This window comes from Macrobrachium nipponense, chromosome 17 (genome assembly GCF_015104395.2).
Source record: "Macrobrachium nipponense isolate FS-2020 chromosome 17, ASM1510439v2, whole genome shotgun sequence".
NCBI lineage: Eukaryota > Metazoa > Arthropoda > Malacostraca > Decapoda > Palaemonidae > Macrobrachium > Macrobrachium nipponense.
Genome location: NC_087210.1, coordinates 8584059 through 8602101, shown reverse-complemented (window position 1 = coordinate 8602101; position 18043 = coordinate 8584059). Strand labels below are relative to the sequence as shown.

Below are 18043 nucleotides of genomic sequence, written 5' to 3'. Positions count from 1 at the left end.
TATATATTTATTATATGAATGTGTGTGTGTGTGTGTGTGTGAGTGAGTGTATTGAGCAGAAGGGACTCGTTCGCTATATAGCGCGATCACTTCATTTTAGATATATTTGATATCTTAATGGTATATTAAGCCTTCTTCTCAAGGCCAAAGGAAGGCCTTATGGTCTCAGCTAGACTCTGGGATCTGGCTACTGCTGTGTAATGTCTACTTGATTAGGATGTGTATGTGGGATAAGCATGATCACTGTTTCTTTCAGGTATAAGTATTTTGTATGGAATATGAGTAAAGGATATAAGATTAATGTAGTATCAGAATTTAAACATACACATACACATACACAGATACACCTTTACACACTGTGTAATTTATTCAAAACAGCACTACTGAGTTCGAAGAACGCATACTTATGTATGAAGACACCAGTTTTATGAGGAAGTTTATGACCACGAAATAGTCTCAAACCTGTTGACATTACATAAGGAAAGGAACCATGTTTGCTTATCTAAACCAGTTCACCGCAGAGATGTTGTTTTCGTAGCTTTTCAAGACATGAAATGTTTTGCTTTAGGTTTACATATTGAAATTACTGAAATTCACGTACTTATTTTAGAGCGGTACAAAATTGCAAAATTTTTCTCTCACCTTCGCGAAGACAATGAAAATTATTTGAAAGTGTTTGCTTCATAATGTCATGTCTTTTAGATTCTGTTGGTTAAATACCAGAAATGTGCACGTGTACGACCACTACTTGAATCTTCATTTTTGCTTCAAAAAATTTGTTCAGACGCGCGTAGTGGACTTTTTGTTTTTTGTTCAGGTTAGCAGATGTTCGAATTGACCGTTCCAGATTTGGGTAATTTCTTAAAGTACCAACATTAACGATTTTTTTTTTCTTTTTTTTTTTTTGCATTACGACAAAGATATTTGCATCTTAGGGAAAACGGAAGTTTATAGCATGGTTATGTATGAATTATCAAAATCCATGTAGGTTTTCCCACACAGAATATTCATCAAAATGTACGCATGCAATATCACAAACTTCTGTAGGGCGGTGAATGTCTGTATTCTGTCTGACAAAAGATTTCTCTTGCCAATATTTATTTATTTATTTATCTATATTGAGAAATCTTAAATGCAGTTCTTTGGTACAATGCTGAGCGGACAAATTTATAGTTACCTAACAGTGATGAGTACTGCCAGTTACGTTGTTGTGATGAATACAGCATAAACTATGGCATTTGCTTGCAAACCTGGAAGGTTACGGAATTACTATTAACAATTTTTATCAGTTTCCTTGATACTTTTTCAGTAAAATGTCTTTCATGGGTGTAACGTTTGGCTTTCAAAGAAGGTTCAAACATTCCACCCAGATTTCAACTGTTTAATTAGGCAAGTTCTAAAATCTACAGTCAATTAGATCCATGTTTCAACAACTGTTATTAAAATAAATACGCTATATTTCAGAAATAATTTTTCTGTACTATTTAAAATGCACATTATTTATTTTTCGCATTTTCCTTCTAATTAGCAAATGACAAATATCCTATCCTACAATTCCTGTATCTTTAACTCAACGTGAAACACATTTACATAGACCTTTCCTACCCCCGCAACAGAACAACAAGAAAAGTATTTATTAGGCTTATTACCCTAGTAAGCGATAACCGGAAATGAAAACCTACTGAGAATAAAGACTAAGATAAGAAAAAGATATCCTCTCTCTCTCTCTCTCTCTCTCTCTCTCTCTCTCTCTCTCTCTCTCTCTCTCATAAGAAGATTAAAATTCTGTAATTCAAGCAAGTATTGCAACCGTCAGTTTTCACTTTCGTAACAAAGCTTGGTGTCTGCACAAGGAGTAACATTCACTTTTGCAAAGAGATTCTCCCCTCCTTGTACAACAGAGCACCCATGAAATACGTGAGGTGCTTATATTCGAGAAACATATAAGATGGTTTTTTACTTTCCAAGACTCTCCATTACATTTATGAAGGGTGGAAGAAGGCAGGATCTTCCCTTTAAAGGAATCGTGGAGGCGTTTAATCTTGGCTTGAAGGAAGGAAGGAAGCCTGATTTTGAATGTAAATCTCCATGGAGAAGTGCTTTGGTCTTGAAGTTAATGACTGGAAAAATAAACGAAAAATCTTGACTGTGATATTTACGATATACAGTAGAGATGCTTAAGGTAGTGCTGTTTGCAGTTGCTAAATTTGGATTTACGCTTGGCTCTAAGAGAGAGAGAGAGAGAGAGGATGGAATATGGGTAGTTTGAACATTACTTTATTTGTAATTCATGTTTCTATTTCGAAATGTTTGCTACAACTGTTGAGCTTAGTAGGTCTATTGTTACCTATATGCTGTAGAAGTAGTTACGATGATCACTTCTTGTAGCAAGTTGTGCTAGTTGACTTTGGCAGCACTGCCAACCTTGTGACACTAAGCTTTGCGTTAAGCAGTGCAAAAGAAATGGTATGAGTATTGTCATTATCATGTCTATTAATTCATAGGAGATATATTAGCTGTGAATTCACATACTTATCAACATATATCATATTGGAATCATAAAAATTATCACTATTTACTAATTGCACAACATTTTCCATTGCATCAGAGGTTTTGGATGATACATAAAGAATCATATCGCATGACATTTGAGCGGCTGTAAAAGTAGATAAAAAATCAGATAAAAACTTATGTTTGGAGGTAATATTTAAATAATACAAAGGAAATTTGAATTTTTTGCTTGCATAATCTTATAATGATGCCACTGTAGCTAGGGGCCCAGACACTGCAAAGAGCCTTAAGTAAATGCCTACAGTGCATCGCATGAGGTACACTAACGGCACTAACCCCCTACGGGGAGGCACCAAACAAGCTCTTTGTATAAAAGCAAAGTGCTGTTCATAGTGACCTAAATTTCACAAAGAATTCTTATCTCTAAGTATTGATGTTCTTTTTCTATTCATTGGCATAAACATATTATTCTGCCGTGATAGAAAAGAATTCACGTAAAGGTGTACCAAGTTCCAGTGTGTGAATAGCACTTTTTGTAATGAGGTATACAATAAGCAAACCCCTCTACATTTAGCTAAATACTTTTATTCTTACAATCAACTCCGTCATGTTTAATTTTCATTTTGTTTGTTTTGATTGTTTGTTTGTATGGTGCTTTTACGTTGCATGGAACTGCGGTTATTTAGCAACGGGACCAACGGCTTTACGTGACTTCCGAACCACGTCGAGAGTGAACTTCTATCACCAGAAATACACATCTCTCGCTCCTCAATTAAATGGCCGAGAATCGAACCCGCGACCACAGGGGTGGGACGCCAACACCATACCTACTACGCCACTGAGGTGCTTAATTTTCCTTTTGATACAAAGATTGTTTCGTATAAATTATGGTTTAAAAAACAATATTGCAACTTTATAAAACTAATAGGTATTTCATCAAGGAAATATAGTTAATTTTCTTTTTTTCGTGCGGGTTAAATGATAAGTATAATTCCGCTTCGTCTTTACATTTTCCGAACTTGCTTGGCTCTGTTATTATTTAGGTGACTGACATATGCGTGGGAACAACAAAAATATGTTTTATCTATCGAGTCTTATACAGCGTCCTGTCTTTTACATGAAAAACAACTAGATTTCTTCCATCGCCTCATATATGCTGTCCATACCCTAATTCAAGTCTGGATAATTGTTAGAATTCTTAGTTTTGACAAAATGAATATAAATATTTTTTGGGTAGTAATAGATCGCTTAGGTTAAAAAAATATTCTCGAAAAACTGAAAATATTCCAACTTCTCTTGGCGCATGCAATAAAAGCCAATGAAAATTAGTATTATGCAGCAAAATTACCTAGCAGTGATCACATGGGTTCTACATTGACCCAAAAAAGTGCAACTCGAATTTACAGATTTTTAAAAAATCTGTTAAAAATCTCTAATGTCCTTTTATAACTATATCCCTCTCAGCATATCATGTCAGAGAGATGAAAAGAACCTTAGGCCTTATTTAAAAGAAATTTTTGTAATGTAGTTATGCGGGCTTTCCAAATTGACCAAGCTCTTCGTTTGTCTCTCTTGTTCTGTTTCTCAGGATACACTAGCACCCTGAGGAATTACATTCGATTTCCCTTAGATAAAGAAATACAATTAGTAAATATAACCAATATGCGGTTAGATTCCTACTATTTGTGTGGTAATGACATTAGGCAAGAAAAATTGTATATAGTTTTTTTTTTTGGCACCTTCCAGGATACTCTCTGTCTTTCAGGTATCTACTTTTTTTATATATAAGTAATATAAAGAGGGGGATTTCGCTATGATATGACTAAAAATATAATATGATTAGGATATGTATGAGACATTGTTGTATGTCACGTGCTTTGACATTCCTCAGAAATTGGGAATCATCGTTTTTAGCTTCCCACGGAGACAGAGAACATCTCAGTCTAGAAAATGCTAATAGGTCTTGAGTTGGTGTGAGATTAAAATCCTTACCTAAGCAGGTCAACGCTCGTCTGTCGTTATGGGCGTTTGTCAAAGGTGACTTTGAAACTAGTTATGAGTGGTTTCAGGGCGTGAATGATGGGTGTGAATTTGTGTGTACGTGTGAGCCTCTTTCCTACATAATAGCAATGTAACTGAGCCATAGAGACTGTTACGGGGGAGAGAAGGTAGAGCCGGGATGGCTCTGCCAACGTTTTTCTGTTTAGTGAAGTGAAACTAGCTGAAATGGGCGATTCTGGTAGGGGGAACTATAATTGGAGAAGAGTGGGATTATGCATATGGAGAAATGGTGTTGACTAATTACTGTGTAGACTGTTAATTACCGAGGGTTTTCTGAGTTATTTGGACTTTGAGTTAACATTCCATCTAATCATTCTGTTAAGAATCTGAGTTATTCAGTTAATACTTTGTTTTTGAATAAATGCATATTTTTGTAAGTTCACGACTCTGATTTGATGACCTAATGAAATGGAGGGGAGGTATGACGAAAGAGAGAGAGAGAGAGAGAGGGGGGGAGAAGAGCTGTTGAGTATCGAGAGAGAGAGGAGAGAGAGAGAGAGGGGAGAGAGAAAGTATTGCCAACTACCAGTCATCTTCCACTATGGCCATTCGCTACCAAAATGAATAACGAGATAATGCCGTCTCCGTTATTATATATTCCCATTGCATTTTCAGTTTTTTCTCACTTTCTTTCACAATGTTTATCGTTTTGTCTGGAACCTTAGCAGATATTTCCAGTCTACCCTTAAATTTCGATTGTATTGTTCACTTTTCGCTAAATCATAATAATCTTTATATCAGTGAAGTCGCTCTAAAATTCATTTTTCCAGCGTCCTTCTTCAGTGACAGATATTTCCATAATATTTAAGAAAACTCGCTTTCATTGCTTTTTTTTTATATGGTCTTAGAGTCTATAAAGTAAGGGTCTCTGAAAAAAAATACCAGTTAACAGATATTCTCGCTGCTCTAATCATTATGAAAGAACAAAAGGAACTTTATGCTGAGAAAGAAACAATGAGGAAAAGGAAGAGAGGAGGAAATAACCTGAGAGAATGGTAATAAGATGTCTTTTAAACAACAAGAGAGAGAAAGAGAGAGAGAAAGAGAGAGAGAGAGAGAGAGAGAGAGAGAGAGATAAAAAATTGTTAAAGTAGACAGTAGTCTTATCGGCCTCCACCTGGCCAGAAAAGAATGGACTACCCGCTTATGTGCTTTTCCTTTATTGCCAGGGAAGACTTGCCTGTTAAAAAGGCTCCCAGGGATTGAAGCTTCGGCCGCGTCTCACACATAAATGAAGTTTTCCAGACACCGTAAATTCGATGCTATTTCGGTTTCTTATCTACGCGTTCCCTACTCCGAGGTGCTAGTACTAAACATGGCTGAAACTCCATTGGTTGACGCCGTGTTTAGTAATAATCGTTCATAAATATAATCTGTCGGCCACTCAATATAGAAATGGGTGTATGTAAAACTCTGATCCCCGATGGGCTAGTACTAAACACAGCGTCCCAAGGAGCTTCCTCCAAGTTTAGTACTATAGTAGATTCACATCAACCGTGCATTTGATGTCTAGGCCAGTCCCTTACGACGCTCCTGATTGGCTGTTGATAAGCCAATCATAAGGTTGGGAACTCTCGGTCTCTCGAGAGAGTTCACATGGGTAGGATCCATGTTCCACCTCTCCTGAGGGATACGTCTTTCAAAAGTATTCCTCGGGAGAGGTGGAACATACATCCTGCCTAAGTGAACTCTCTCGAGAGACAGAGTTTCCAGCCCTGTGACTGGCTTATGAACTGCCAATCAGGAGCGTCATCAGGGACTGGCCTAGACGGGAAATGCACGGTTGATTTGAATCAACTATAGTACTAAACACAGCGTCCTAAGGAGCTTCATCCAAGTTTAGTACTAGCACCTATAATCCTATATCATGTTATAGGAGTAGAAGACGCGTAGATAACCCAAAGTGGTACCGTAAATTCTATAATTATGCACGTGTGGCGGACGCTTTGCAAAACGACTTATGTGTATGCATGTATGTAAATTCACAATATATGCTAACAGTGATTAACTGATAACTTTGTGAACTGGTATACGTTTGCATATATTCACAGATTTCCTTTTTCTCTTTGATATTATTTTAATCTTAATTTTGTTTCACAACTTAATATCAGCCAGCTTTAGGTAAATACCAACGGTGGTCATCCATTCATCTTAATATTCGATTTATTGCAACAGCATCGCCTTCTTTCTCTTTCATTCACTTCTGCGATAACGTTATTATACCATGCAAAATTTTCCACGCATTGACTTCAGGCTACCTATATCACTTCACCTAACCTTTGTGTGTGTAAGAGAGAGAGAGAGAGAGAGAGAGAGAGAGAGAGAGAGAGAGAAGCTTATATCTGAATCACCTGCAAGTATCGAATAATTATTAATGAAAATTGCATTAATTTTCCTCCTTCAGGTTTTACCCATGAAGATAAATGATAAAGGAAAGGGGAGAAGTGTGTTGTCTTAACATTGTAGACGCAAATTGTCTTTGAGGTAGATTGATCTTCAAATGTATATTTCGAAGTGGAAAGCGTAGGACGTCCTGGATGGACGTGTAGAAGCTCCTCTATCGTAGAAAGAAGGAAACCGCAGTGAGACTACAATTCCTAACTGGTGAAAAATAGCGTCATTGAGAAACTTTCGCTCCCGTTTGAGTTAATTGCCATTGCAGAACTAGCGAAGCTCTAGTGTTAGACAGTAGGTAATGGCTAAAACAGCTATTGGTGTCTAGAAATAAGAAATGGAACCACACTGCAATGATTCTCATCATTTCCTTCGGATTATTATACTTGAAAACAGGAGATGCTATAGGAAGTTAAACAAGCGCTATCTTTAAACAGCAACTTGCCGCATACACATTCATATTCAATGAAAATTACCTAAGGGTGAACACGCGCAAAGTTCAGTTCCATCGACAGGGTCAATACAACCTACTTAATTAAATAAGTTAGATTTGCAAATCTAAAGGGGAGTGACGTCATGTCCCTTACACGAGAGGTAGTTAATTGAAAAGTCTATTTTTCTTCACAGCGTCATATAGTGCGAATGAAGTTCTGTAGTGGCTGATACTTTCAATGGCTAAATCATGTTCAGCGTAGCAAGTCATTGGTGCTGTGATTCTGTTTGCTACTACACACCTCTGTAGGTGTGGATATCCTACACCTGTTTCCATAATTGCTAAATGATTCGGTACCTGAGAGATTTGAATTGTAAACAGTACGGTTTGACGACTTTCCGTATGTGACAATATAAAACTTGAAAAACAGTGTAAATATCTTTTAATGTTTGTGGATTCCAATAGACCATTGTAATGCGCCAGACCATTGTATTAAGAAATCTGAATATCACGCAGAAGTCATCTGACTCGAGCGTTGATTTCTGACTCTCTCAACTTTCGAGAAATGGAAATGATTCAAAAGTATGCAAAGGAGTTCTTGTAGATATAGTTAGAATCCAGTAGTTCGCTCAGAAATACAATGAAAGAGACTTCATCTATTCAATCTAGGAACCACCGAAAACAATACTTACGATTATAGCTTTGTGACGAGCGAGAGGGCTAGTTATGTAGTAAGTTTATTTCCATTCCAAATATACCGTACAAATGTTTATAAAGGAAGGTTCGTCTCTCTCTCTCTCTCTCTCTCTCTCTCTCTCTCTCTCTCTCTCTCTCTCATACACACAGAGCCTTTATGATTTAAAGGACTATCTCATTATTCCAAGAATGCAAGAACCCTAACATCTCAAATAAAACTGAATATTATTGTTTTTTTTTTCAAGAAGCAGGAATTATTTGCTATTTCCCATGGAGTAGAAAGATAAGGATATGGGTTCCCCTTTCCAAAATACCCTTAGGGAAGGGGTGATGGGAGAGGTAAGAGCCGGGTCTCGCTTTTATGGTGGGAATTGTCACCTGTGCAATGAAATATGAATCCAAGGGCACCAATTTTCACATAGCCTGAAGGGAAACAGAAAAATGGAAAGACACGAAGACAAATGCCCCTCATTTGGTTAATAAAATATGATTTTGCTCTTACGTAGGAATGTAACGCAGAACTTTATCTGTATGACTTTTTTTTTTTTTTAAAGTAGTCCAAAGATAGCAGGAACTCTCAATTGCGACTATTTAGATATAGTTATCATTTAATATATTTTCTTTACAATGTTGGAAATCCAATGTGGATGTATTACTTTTAAACATGATTTCTTTCTTTTTTTCTATCTTTTCAAAACAAATATCTACTAAGATGAAAAAAGAAGGCATAGTAAAACTAATGATGTTTATTTATCATATTTAAAGACAACTGACAAAAGCTCGTCGCTGTACTCGGGATGGAGCTATGGTATTCATTCATCAAAATAGGCGTGCGTTATTACTTATGCACCCAGAAATCTTCTAATAAAAATGATAATAAATTCGAAAAACAAAGAGAGGACAAGTGCTGTGAAACAACGAAAAAATTAAATTGTGTTTTAGATAAAGCCCACTTTAACTGATTGTTCGGAACTACTCGTTCACTCCTGGAAAATGTAACCTAACACTAAAAAAAAAATTGGCCTTGAATGGAGGAATGAGAGGCCACAACAAAGAAAAGAGGAAAAAAAAAACTATGGCAGAAGGCTGATTTTACTCATAAAGGGGGAATTTACACAAAAGCTGGACTTTAGTTTAAATGTACTATATTTACATTAATTTACAGAGGTCCAGGAACTAATAAGGTGGTTGATTGTCGATCCACTGGAAATACGTGGCCGGGCAACCAGACATGGAGTTCAGAATTTTGCGCAAACGTTATTGTAATGCAAGACTTATTCCAAGGGGTTCCCATGTCTCCCACAATCAGGCACGGTGTTTGTCTGCAAAGAGATTGCATCCTAGCATGAGTACTGAGGCGAGGGAACTCGTGGGGAAGTGTTGCACACTACTTTCTTTCAATAAAAAAAATTTACAACCCATACAGAGGGAATGGAAATAACTGGGAGTTCACAGAAGGAACTATTACATTGCTTGAATTAACTAGGGGATGTTTGCTAGCATTACAAGGGGGGTAATTACTGCACTGAACCAAGATTGGGGGGAGTGAGAAGCTAATCAAAGGAGGGGGAAAGTCGCCTTGGAAGAATGGAAATGGAATACAGACACAAGGCAAAACAGTTACCTGGCTGAACTGGAATTTACTCTCACAGTACCTGGCAATCCTAGGCTTGGTAGTCTTCTTATCTGCTGATATTCCTATTCACTATGGAAGTATAAAAGTACTTTGGATTTCCCCAGAGGAGGCAGGGGGAGTAGAAGTGGTGTCTGCAGGGCAAGGTAAAGGGAGCTTCTGAACTCTCCTAGTTCTGAGGTGCTTCTGAGAGTGAGCCACTGGGTCCCTGCCCCTTTTAAAATTTCTCCTGGTAAGCTCTGCCAAATCCAGATTTTCCCTTTGGAGGGTAAATTCAGGACAGCCAATGAGAGCTAAGATGATCTTTTCTAGAAAATGGACGCTTTCAGTTCAAAGGGGCAACTTATATAGACAAGATGAATGAGCCTTGTTATGAGAAATCTCAACTTTCCTTGGTTCTGGCTTAAAATTTTGAACATGAACAAGGGCATCTGATTCCATATCGAAATGGCTCAAAGAAGTGTTATACATTTAGCGTTTGATAGAAGAAAATATGATACAATATCTAAGAATTGACTTGCTCACTAATCCTCTTAAAAATAACAGTGAGCGAAAATATTCACATTGGCTATGGTTGAAAACATCTGCATGTAGACCTTTATTAGATTAGGTTTCTGAACCATGACATTATATATAGAAAATGAAAAAAAAGAAAGCAAAATCATCAAGTCAATCCTAATAACTCTCACAAAACGATAAAAATAAATGTATCTAATATGCACTGTTGTCCGCATCTTTTCTCTGGTAAAGACTGTCTTCTGCAATATGTCAACAAGAAAAATGCACCAAAGAATCAAGTTTCTGTACAGCATTTAAAGCTGTATGATACTCTCAGACACGGCCCATGAAACTCTCAGTCGCCACCCATGAAACTTTCACCCACGGTCTAATGGTGGCCTGTGTTGTTGGCACAAATAGCGGTGCCAGACGCACGATCGTAGCTAACTTTAACATTAAGTAAAATAAAAACTAATGAGGTTAGAGGGCCGTAATTTGATATGTTTGATGATTGGTGGGTGAATGAACAACGTACCAATTAGCAGCCCTCTAGCCTAAGGAGTTTTTAAGATCTGAGGGCGGAGAGAAACAGTGCAGACGGACGGACAAATAGCCGTCTCAATTAAGGAAAAATAAAAACATGAATAAAAGTTTTGACAAACTGACCACCCCCGGTTACAGCAGACTGACAAAAAGAGAAAGGTTGATCTCGTTTGTGGTCAAATTACAGACCATTTGAAAACAAACGCGGAATTGTTGTAACCACGGTAAAATAAAGGATTAAATAGAGAGCAATAACATCAAAATCTGTGGCGTAGCCTTTCAAATATTTAGTCGGAAAGAGTAACAGCAACGTGGAAAAGACTGGGGTATCCCTGTTAATTGCTGCAGTGAAACTAAATGAAAGCCAATTAAACAGAATGCTCGTGAAGCAGGACACCTGAATAGGTTGTGGAGAATAAATAAAAGTGTAGTATAGAACTTTTCAAATTATAAAAGAAAATTTGGCTATTACAATGATAGGTACAGCATTATATCAACTTGACATTACATACAGCAAGTATATATATATATATATATATATATATATATATATATATATATATATATATATATATATATATATATATATATATATGTGTGTGTGTGTGTGTGTGTGTGTGTGTGTGTGGTATTTATATTTGTTTTGTACTTTCGAGCTTCTATCTATATGTCACAGCCAGTATGGAAAATTCATAGATCATTTCATCGCTAGTCAACAAAAGGAGATTAAATCCCTTTTAAATATTTTCCAGATTCTAGTATTTCAGTCTGACGTAAAAATTTATTTATTACATGAAGCTAGAATTAATTTTCTTGTAAAATTATAAATAAATATCCTCAGAGAATCAAAAATTATAAAAAGTAGGAAACCAGGAATAGTTGAAAATAAAGGACAACATACTACTTTTGCGTTGTCACAGTCAGAATCGAAAGACTTCTTATCCTTCCCTTTTGATCTGATGACATTTAATTCCGTAAACGAATCACAACACCAATGAGAGAAGACTACCAGGAACAAAACTGAAAGAGAGGGAAAGAAATATGAAACAATTTCACTGCCGGGGCACGGCCCAGAGACAATGGGGTGGCTGGCTGGGAACCGACCGGGATCGGGGACGGTGGGGAGGCGGTCTGGGAACCACCTGTGCGCAGGGAAGGTGGCTGGGTACCACCCGGGGTTGAGACGGTGGGGAAGCGGCTGGAAACTGCCAGGGCGCGGAGATGGTTGGAAGGCAGGTTAGGAACTGCTTGGGATAGGGGACGGTGGAGAGGCGGGCTGGGATCCACCAGGGTGCGGGAGAGTTGGGAACCAGGCTGGGAACTACCAGGGTGCGGGGATGGTGGGCAGGCAGGATTGGAACCTCCCGGGATCAGGGACAGTGGGGTGGCAGGCTGGGAACCGCCCGAGATCAGGGATGGTGGGGAGGGGGGACTGGGAACCGCCCGGGCTCAGGGACAATGGGGAGGTGTGCTGGGAACTGCCCAGGTGTGGGACGGTGGGAAGGCGGGGGCTGGGAACTGTCCGGGCGGGATCAGGGAAGGTGGGGAGGTGAGATGAGAACCGCCCGGATGTGGGGATGAAGGGGAGGCGGGCTGGGAACCACCTGGGATTAGGGATGGTGGGGAGGCAGTCTGGGAACTGACCAGAATCAGGGATGGTGGGGAATTGGGCTGGGAAATGCCTCGGCGCTGGGACAGTGTGTAGTCGGGCTGGGAACCGCCCGAGCACGGGGACAGTGAGGAGGTAGGCAGAGAACCGCCTGGCCACAGTGACGGTGTGGAGATGGGCTGGGAACTGCCCGGGATCTGGGACAGTGAGGAGGCGGATTAGGAACTGCCCGGGATCAAGGATGATGGGGAGGTGGGCAGGAACTGCCAGGGCACGGGGACGGTGGGGAGGCGAGCTGTTAACTGACTAGGTGCGGGATGGTGGAGAGGCAGGCTGGAACCACCTGGGCTCAGGGAGGTGGGGAGACGGGCTGTGTACTGCCCAAGCGTGGGGAAGGTGGGGAGGCGGGCCAGGTACCGCCTGGGCGCAGGGATGGTACGGAGGCTGGCTGGGATGTGGGGAGGTGGTCTAGAAACCCCCGGGCACGAGGACAGTGGGGAGGCGTGCTGGTTACCGCCCGGGCACAGGAAAGGTGGGGATGTGGGCTGTTAACCGCTGGCATGGACAGTGGGGAGGTATATTGGGAACTGCCCTGGTGCGGGGACTGTTGGGAGCTGTACTGGGAACCGCCAGGGCGCAGGGATGGTGGGGAGGTGGACTGGAAAAAGCCTGGGCCCATCGACGGTGGGCAGGCAGGCTGGATACCGCCGTTGTGGGGAAGGTGGAGAGGCAGGCTGGGAACCATCCGGGCGCGGGAACGGTGGAGAGGTGGGCTGGGAACCACCCAGGAATGGGGATGGTGGGGAGACAGGCTGGGAACCGCCGGGGTGAGGGTATGGTGGGAAGGCTGGCTGGGAATCGCTGGGGTGCGGGGACAGTGTGGAGGTTTGCTGGGTACCACCAGGGCACGGGGATGGTGGGGACGCGGACTGAGAACTAATACTACTAATAGAGGTGATGCTGCTACATTGCTAGAAATTACCTTGATAAAAATAATGACTACAATGGAGAACATCAAGACTACATTCCTCTTACAAATGTTAATTAAAATTGATAGGTTTAAAGAGAATAGCATTTATTAGACAATACCGTATTTAACATGCAGCAAGAAACTCTAACTATATATTGTTTGAAGGACTACATGTATCTATCCGTGAATCTATCTAGCACTTGAAATGTATGAATGATTATCATTGCTAATGTCATACAGGAGTGGATAAAATTTAATTATTTGGTGCATTAAAACCAGGTTTCTCCTCCTCTCTTTACTCTACCCATTTCAACTTGGAAGGGAGGAGATCGGCCGCTCTAAGTTTACCCTTGTGGTGATGAGACTAGCACCATCTATGTACTAGTAAAACCCCGACCAGAGAGTGTCGATGGCATTTTGGACTTGACTGTACATGGCAGACGTCGAGGAGAGAACCTTCAATGTCCATTTTAAACAGAAAATATATGCCCATTTTATATTTATATAAACGATTTCTTCGTTGCCATCGATACTTAAGAATAAGACACCCGCCTATAACATACCTTAAAGAAGAACTTTAGCCTAACTGCACTAACGAATATGGTATCGAAAGCCGACTTCCCTTCTTAGATATGAATATGGAGAAGAGAGGATACATGTGCAAAACTACCATGTACCAAAAGGCAACTGATGTGGTCGGTGCCTTAACATCTATGTCAATTGTCCTAACATTTACTATTGCTCTGTGGTAGCCGCATATGTAAGACGTGCAATGACGAACTGTTCCTCATGGAAAGCTACTCGTGTAGAATTTGAACGTGTTAGGTAGCTCCAAGTAAATAATGGCTATGGCATCAACCTAGTAGAAGGTTCCATATGTAAAAAGATAGACGTGTACGTCTGCACACCAGTGACAACACCCATCTCACCAGGAAACAAAACTGCTTATCGCAAGTGGTTCAAGGATAAGATTAAGATTATGAAAAGGATAATTTCCAACAGTAAACAATCCATATGCCATGGCTACATGGGCCGCACCTATTCCATTCTACGCAAGCAGAATTACTAGTGAGAACAAAGATTGTGGCACAGAGAAGCCCAGTTCCACAGATTGCCAATAGTAGGAGCTGTATAAATAAAAAAAAAAATGGCTGCTATTAAACATACAGAGGAACAAGGAACTCATACTCCCTTCTTCAAGGAAACAACAGGAGAACCAAGAGAATCCAAAGGGGGACATGAGTTTCAGAACATAACCATCAACGAGGTAAACCAACTCTATCGACCTGGGACAGGGAATCACACCCTCACCTGTGTTCCCTTTGCTGCAAGCTGCGGTATAGAGGGCGTCCTACTGGGCACCAGGAATGCCATTCCTTCAGCAAAGACCACCAGCTAGACAATGAGACCTGCCGACCGACCAATAGTAATTCAGTGACCCAATAATGTCAAAATTTGGACTTTAGGTGTAGCCACTAATTTATTCAGCAAGTAGTAATAAAAGCCTTGTATGTCAATTTGTTATTTACTCCTGAAGACGTCGCCGATGAGCGAGGAAACGGTCCGACAACTAAATTAAGCAAAAGGAGAGGAACATATATACGTACACACTTGCACACACACACACACACACACACACACACACATATATATATATATATATATATATATATATATATATATATATATATATATACTCCCACACACACACACACACACACATAGTGAGAATTTCATAATGTATAAATGCCACTGCAACCCGCTCGTAAGAGTCACAAGAAAAGATGGGGATAAAGGACTGAGACTGGTATACAGGTAAAAGAATAAGTGAAACGATTAAGAGTTATTGAAGCTGAGAGTTGGAGGTTTTCAGTGTTCCACTGATAACCGACTCTATCTAATTGTTAACGTGAGTCATATATAAGTTATCTGTGAAGCATGTAATTTATCAACCATATTCATTCCACGTCAATTTACTTTAACGCTCAGTCATTGACCTCTAATAACTTTTACAAGTGAGTGTGTCAGTTTAAATATAAAATTACACAACAGTCATTTATGAATGCCACTCTCCTAATGTTATGTCTTCCATCTTAATATTTATTCAGTGATAAACTTCTGCAAGCCGATTTTGCATAATTTGTAGGCCTCAATAAATTCCTTCTGATGCTCTTTTGTTACCGTTGTAGGCATCCTATCTCCTTGTAGCAGAGATAATGATATTCTCACGTTTATCGGAAATTACTCTTCATTGGGTTGAGCCTGAATCTGACATATATATTCTAAATGTTGCTTCTTTTTATACTTTTTCAAACCAGAACGCATGGATATGATTGCTGTTGAAGGTATGGGGAAATTATTATGGTATATATATTATATATATATATATATTATATATATATATATATAGATAGTATATATATATATATATATATGCACAGAACCAGTGTGGTTAAAGATACTTAAGGCTATATGTTTATTTGAAAATATTTATTAATTGCATTCTGGTTGGAATGTGACTAAGCAAAATTACGAAATGGTGATGAAGCCTAAAGTATAATTATAGTAGGTTTTGAATTTCACCATGTCTATGGATGTAGATGCATAAAAAAACTAGGAAGCAAAAATTCCATAAAAGTGGACATCTACAAACTGATCGTCCCCTGGACGGAATTAAGGGTATTCCAGGAAAAGGTACAGGAAACAAAGAGGTCTCTCCGTTCAATTGGAATAAGCCTGTTTTCCTTTTCCTTTGTTTCCTTTCCGGGAAGAAGTTTTTTTTATATTATACTTTCAAAATAGTTCTAAGAAGAGAGAGACAGAGTGGGAAGTGTTTAAGATAAGGTCCAGTGCTTTAAAAAAAAAAGTTTAAATGTTTTCAGTATAATTTACATTGAATCGGGATTTAAAATATAATAATAATAATATTAATAATAATAATAATAATAATAATAATAATAATAATAATAATAATATAATAATAATAATAATAATAATAATAATAATAATAATAATAATAATCAGGAATAATATATGCAGAGACTCAAGGCGATACTCAAGTCAAAACTCAACGCCGGAAAATATGATAAAAGCCATAAACACATGGTAGTGCCAGTAATCAGATACAGCGCAGGAATAGTGGAATGGACGAAGGCAGAACTTCGCAGCATAGACTAGAGACGAGGAAACATATGACAATACACAAAGCGCTTCACCCAAGAGCAAATACCGACAGACTATACATAACACGAAAGGAAGGAGGGAGGGGACTACTAAGCATAGAGGACTGCGTTAACATCGAAAACAGAGCACTGGGGCAATATATGAAGACCAGTGAAGAAGAGTGGCTCAAGAGTGCATGGGAAGAAGGACTGATAAAAGTAGATGAAGACCCAGATATACAGAGACAGGAGAAAGACAAGCAGAACAGAGAAATGGCATAACAAACCAATGCACGGACAATACATGAGACGGACTAAAGAACTAGCCAGCAATGACACGTGGCAATGGCTACTGAGGGGAGAGCTCAAGAAGGAAACTGAAGGAATGATAACAGAGGCACAAGATCAGACCCTAAGAACCAGATATGTCCAAAGAACGATAGATGGAAAGAACATCTCTCCCATATGTAGGAAGTGCAATACGAAAAATGAAACCATAAACCACATAGCAAGCGAATGTCCGGCACTTTGCACAGAACCAGTACAAAAAGAGGCATGATTCAGTAGCAAAACAAAAACCCTCCACTAGAGCCTGTGCAAGAAACACCAGCTACCTTGCAGTAATAAGTGGTACGAACACCAACCTGAAGGAGTGATAGAAAACGATCAGGCAAAGATCCTCTGGGACTATGGTATCAGAACGGATAGGGTGACACGTTCAAATAGACCAGACGTGACGTTGATTGACAAAATCAAGAAGAAAGTATCACTCATTGATGTCGCAATACCATGGGACAGCAGAGTTGAAGAGAAAGAAAGGGAAAAAATGGATAAGTATCAAGACCTGAAAATAGAAATAAGAAGGATATGGGATATGCCAGTGGAAATTGTCCCCATAATCACAGGAACACCAGGCACGATCCCAAAGATCCCTGAAAAGGAATCTGGAAAAAACTAGAGGCTAAAGTAGCTCCAGGACTAATGCAGAAGAGTGTGATCCTAGAAACGGCGCACATAGTAAGAAAAGTGATGGACTCCTAAGGAGGCAGGATGCAACCCAGAACCCCAACACTATAAATACCACACAGTCGAATTAGAACGACTGTGATAGAGCAAAAAAAAAAAAAAATAAAAATAAAAAAAAAAAAAAAATAAAAAAAAAAAAAAAAAATAATAATAATAATAATAATAATAATAATAATAATAATAATAATAATAATAAGAAGAAGAAGAAGAAGAAGAAGAAGAAGAAGAAGAAGAACCCATGAGAATGCTTTTTTTTTTTCATTGTAATGAACCTGAAGAATGTATTTATTATTACAAAAGCTTATTAGAAATACAGTTGGAAAAATGCTCCTTCCCGCTCTCCTCCATTTTAACATGCTGCCACTCGGCCCAATGCACTTCCAGTTAAAAGTGTACATTGAAACATTTCTGCATTTTTATAAGTTTATATGCGCACTACTGTCGGATTCTGCTCTAGTGAAGCAGAAAACTGATAAAAAATAGAAAGTAATCCACTTTCCACTGAACT

General features: G+C 39.1%; 1 protein-coding gene across 1 annotated transcript in view; it reads right to left on the bottom strand.

Moving 5' to 3' along the window:
• The window catches only part of LOC135196488 (uncharacterized), a 123238-nt gene extending 109845 nt beyond the window's left edge, over nucleotides 1–13393 (bottom strand). The window contains exons 1-4 of the mRNA XM_064223342.1: nucleotides 12746–13393; nucleotides 12252–12575; nucleotides 11837–12161; nucleotides 9821–10036 (exon numbers count right to left, since the gene is read on the bottom strand). Of these exons, the coding sequence (XP_064079412.1) occupies nucleotides 9821–10036; nucleotides 11837–12161; nucleotides 12252–12575; nucleotides 12746–13393 (1513 nt within the window). The remainder of the gene's footprint in view (nucleotides 1–9820; nucleotides 10037–11836; nucleotides 12162–12251; nucleotides 12576–12745) is intronic.
• Between the last annotated feature and the right edge of the window lie 4650 nt (nucleotides 13394–18043).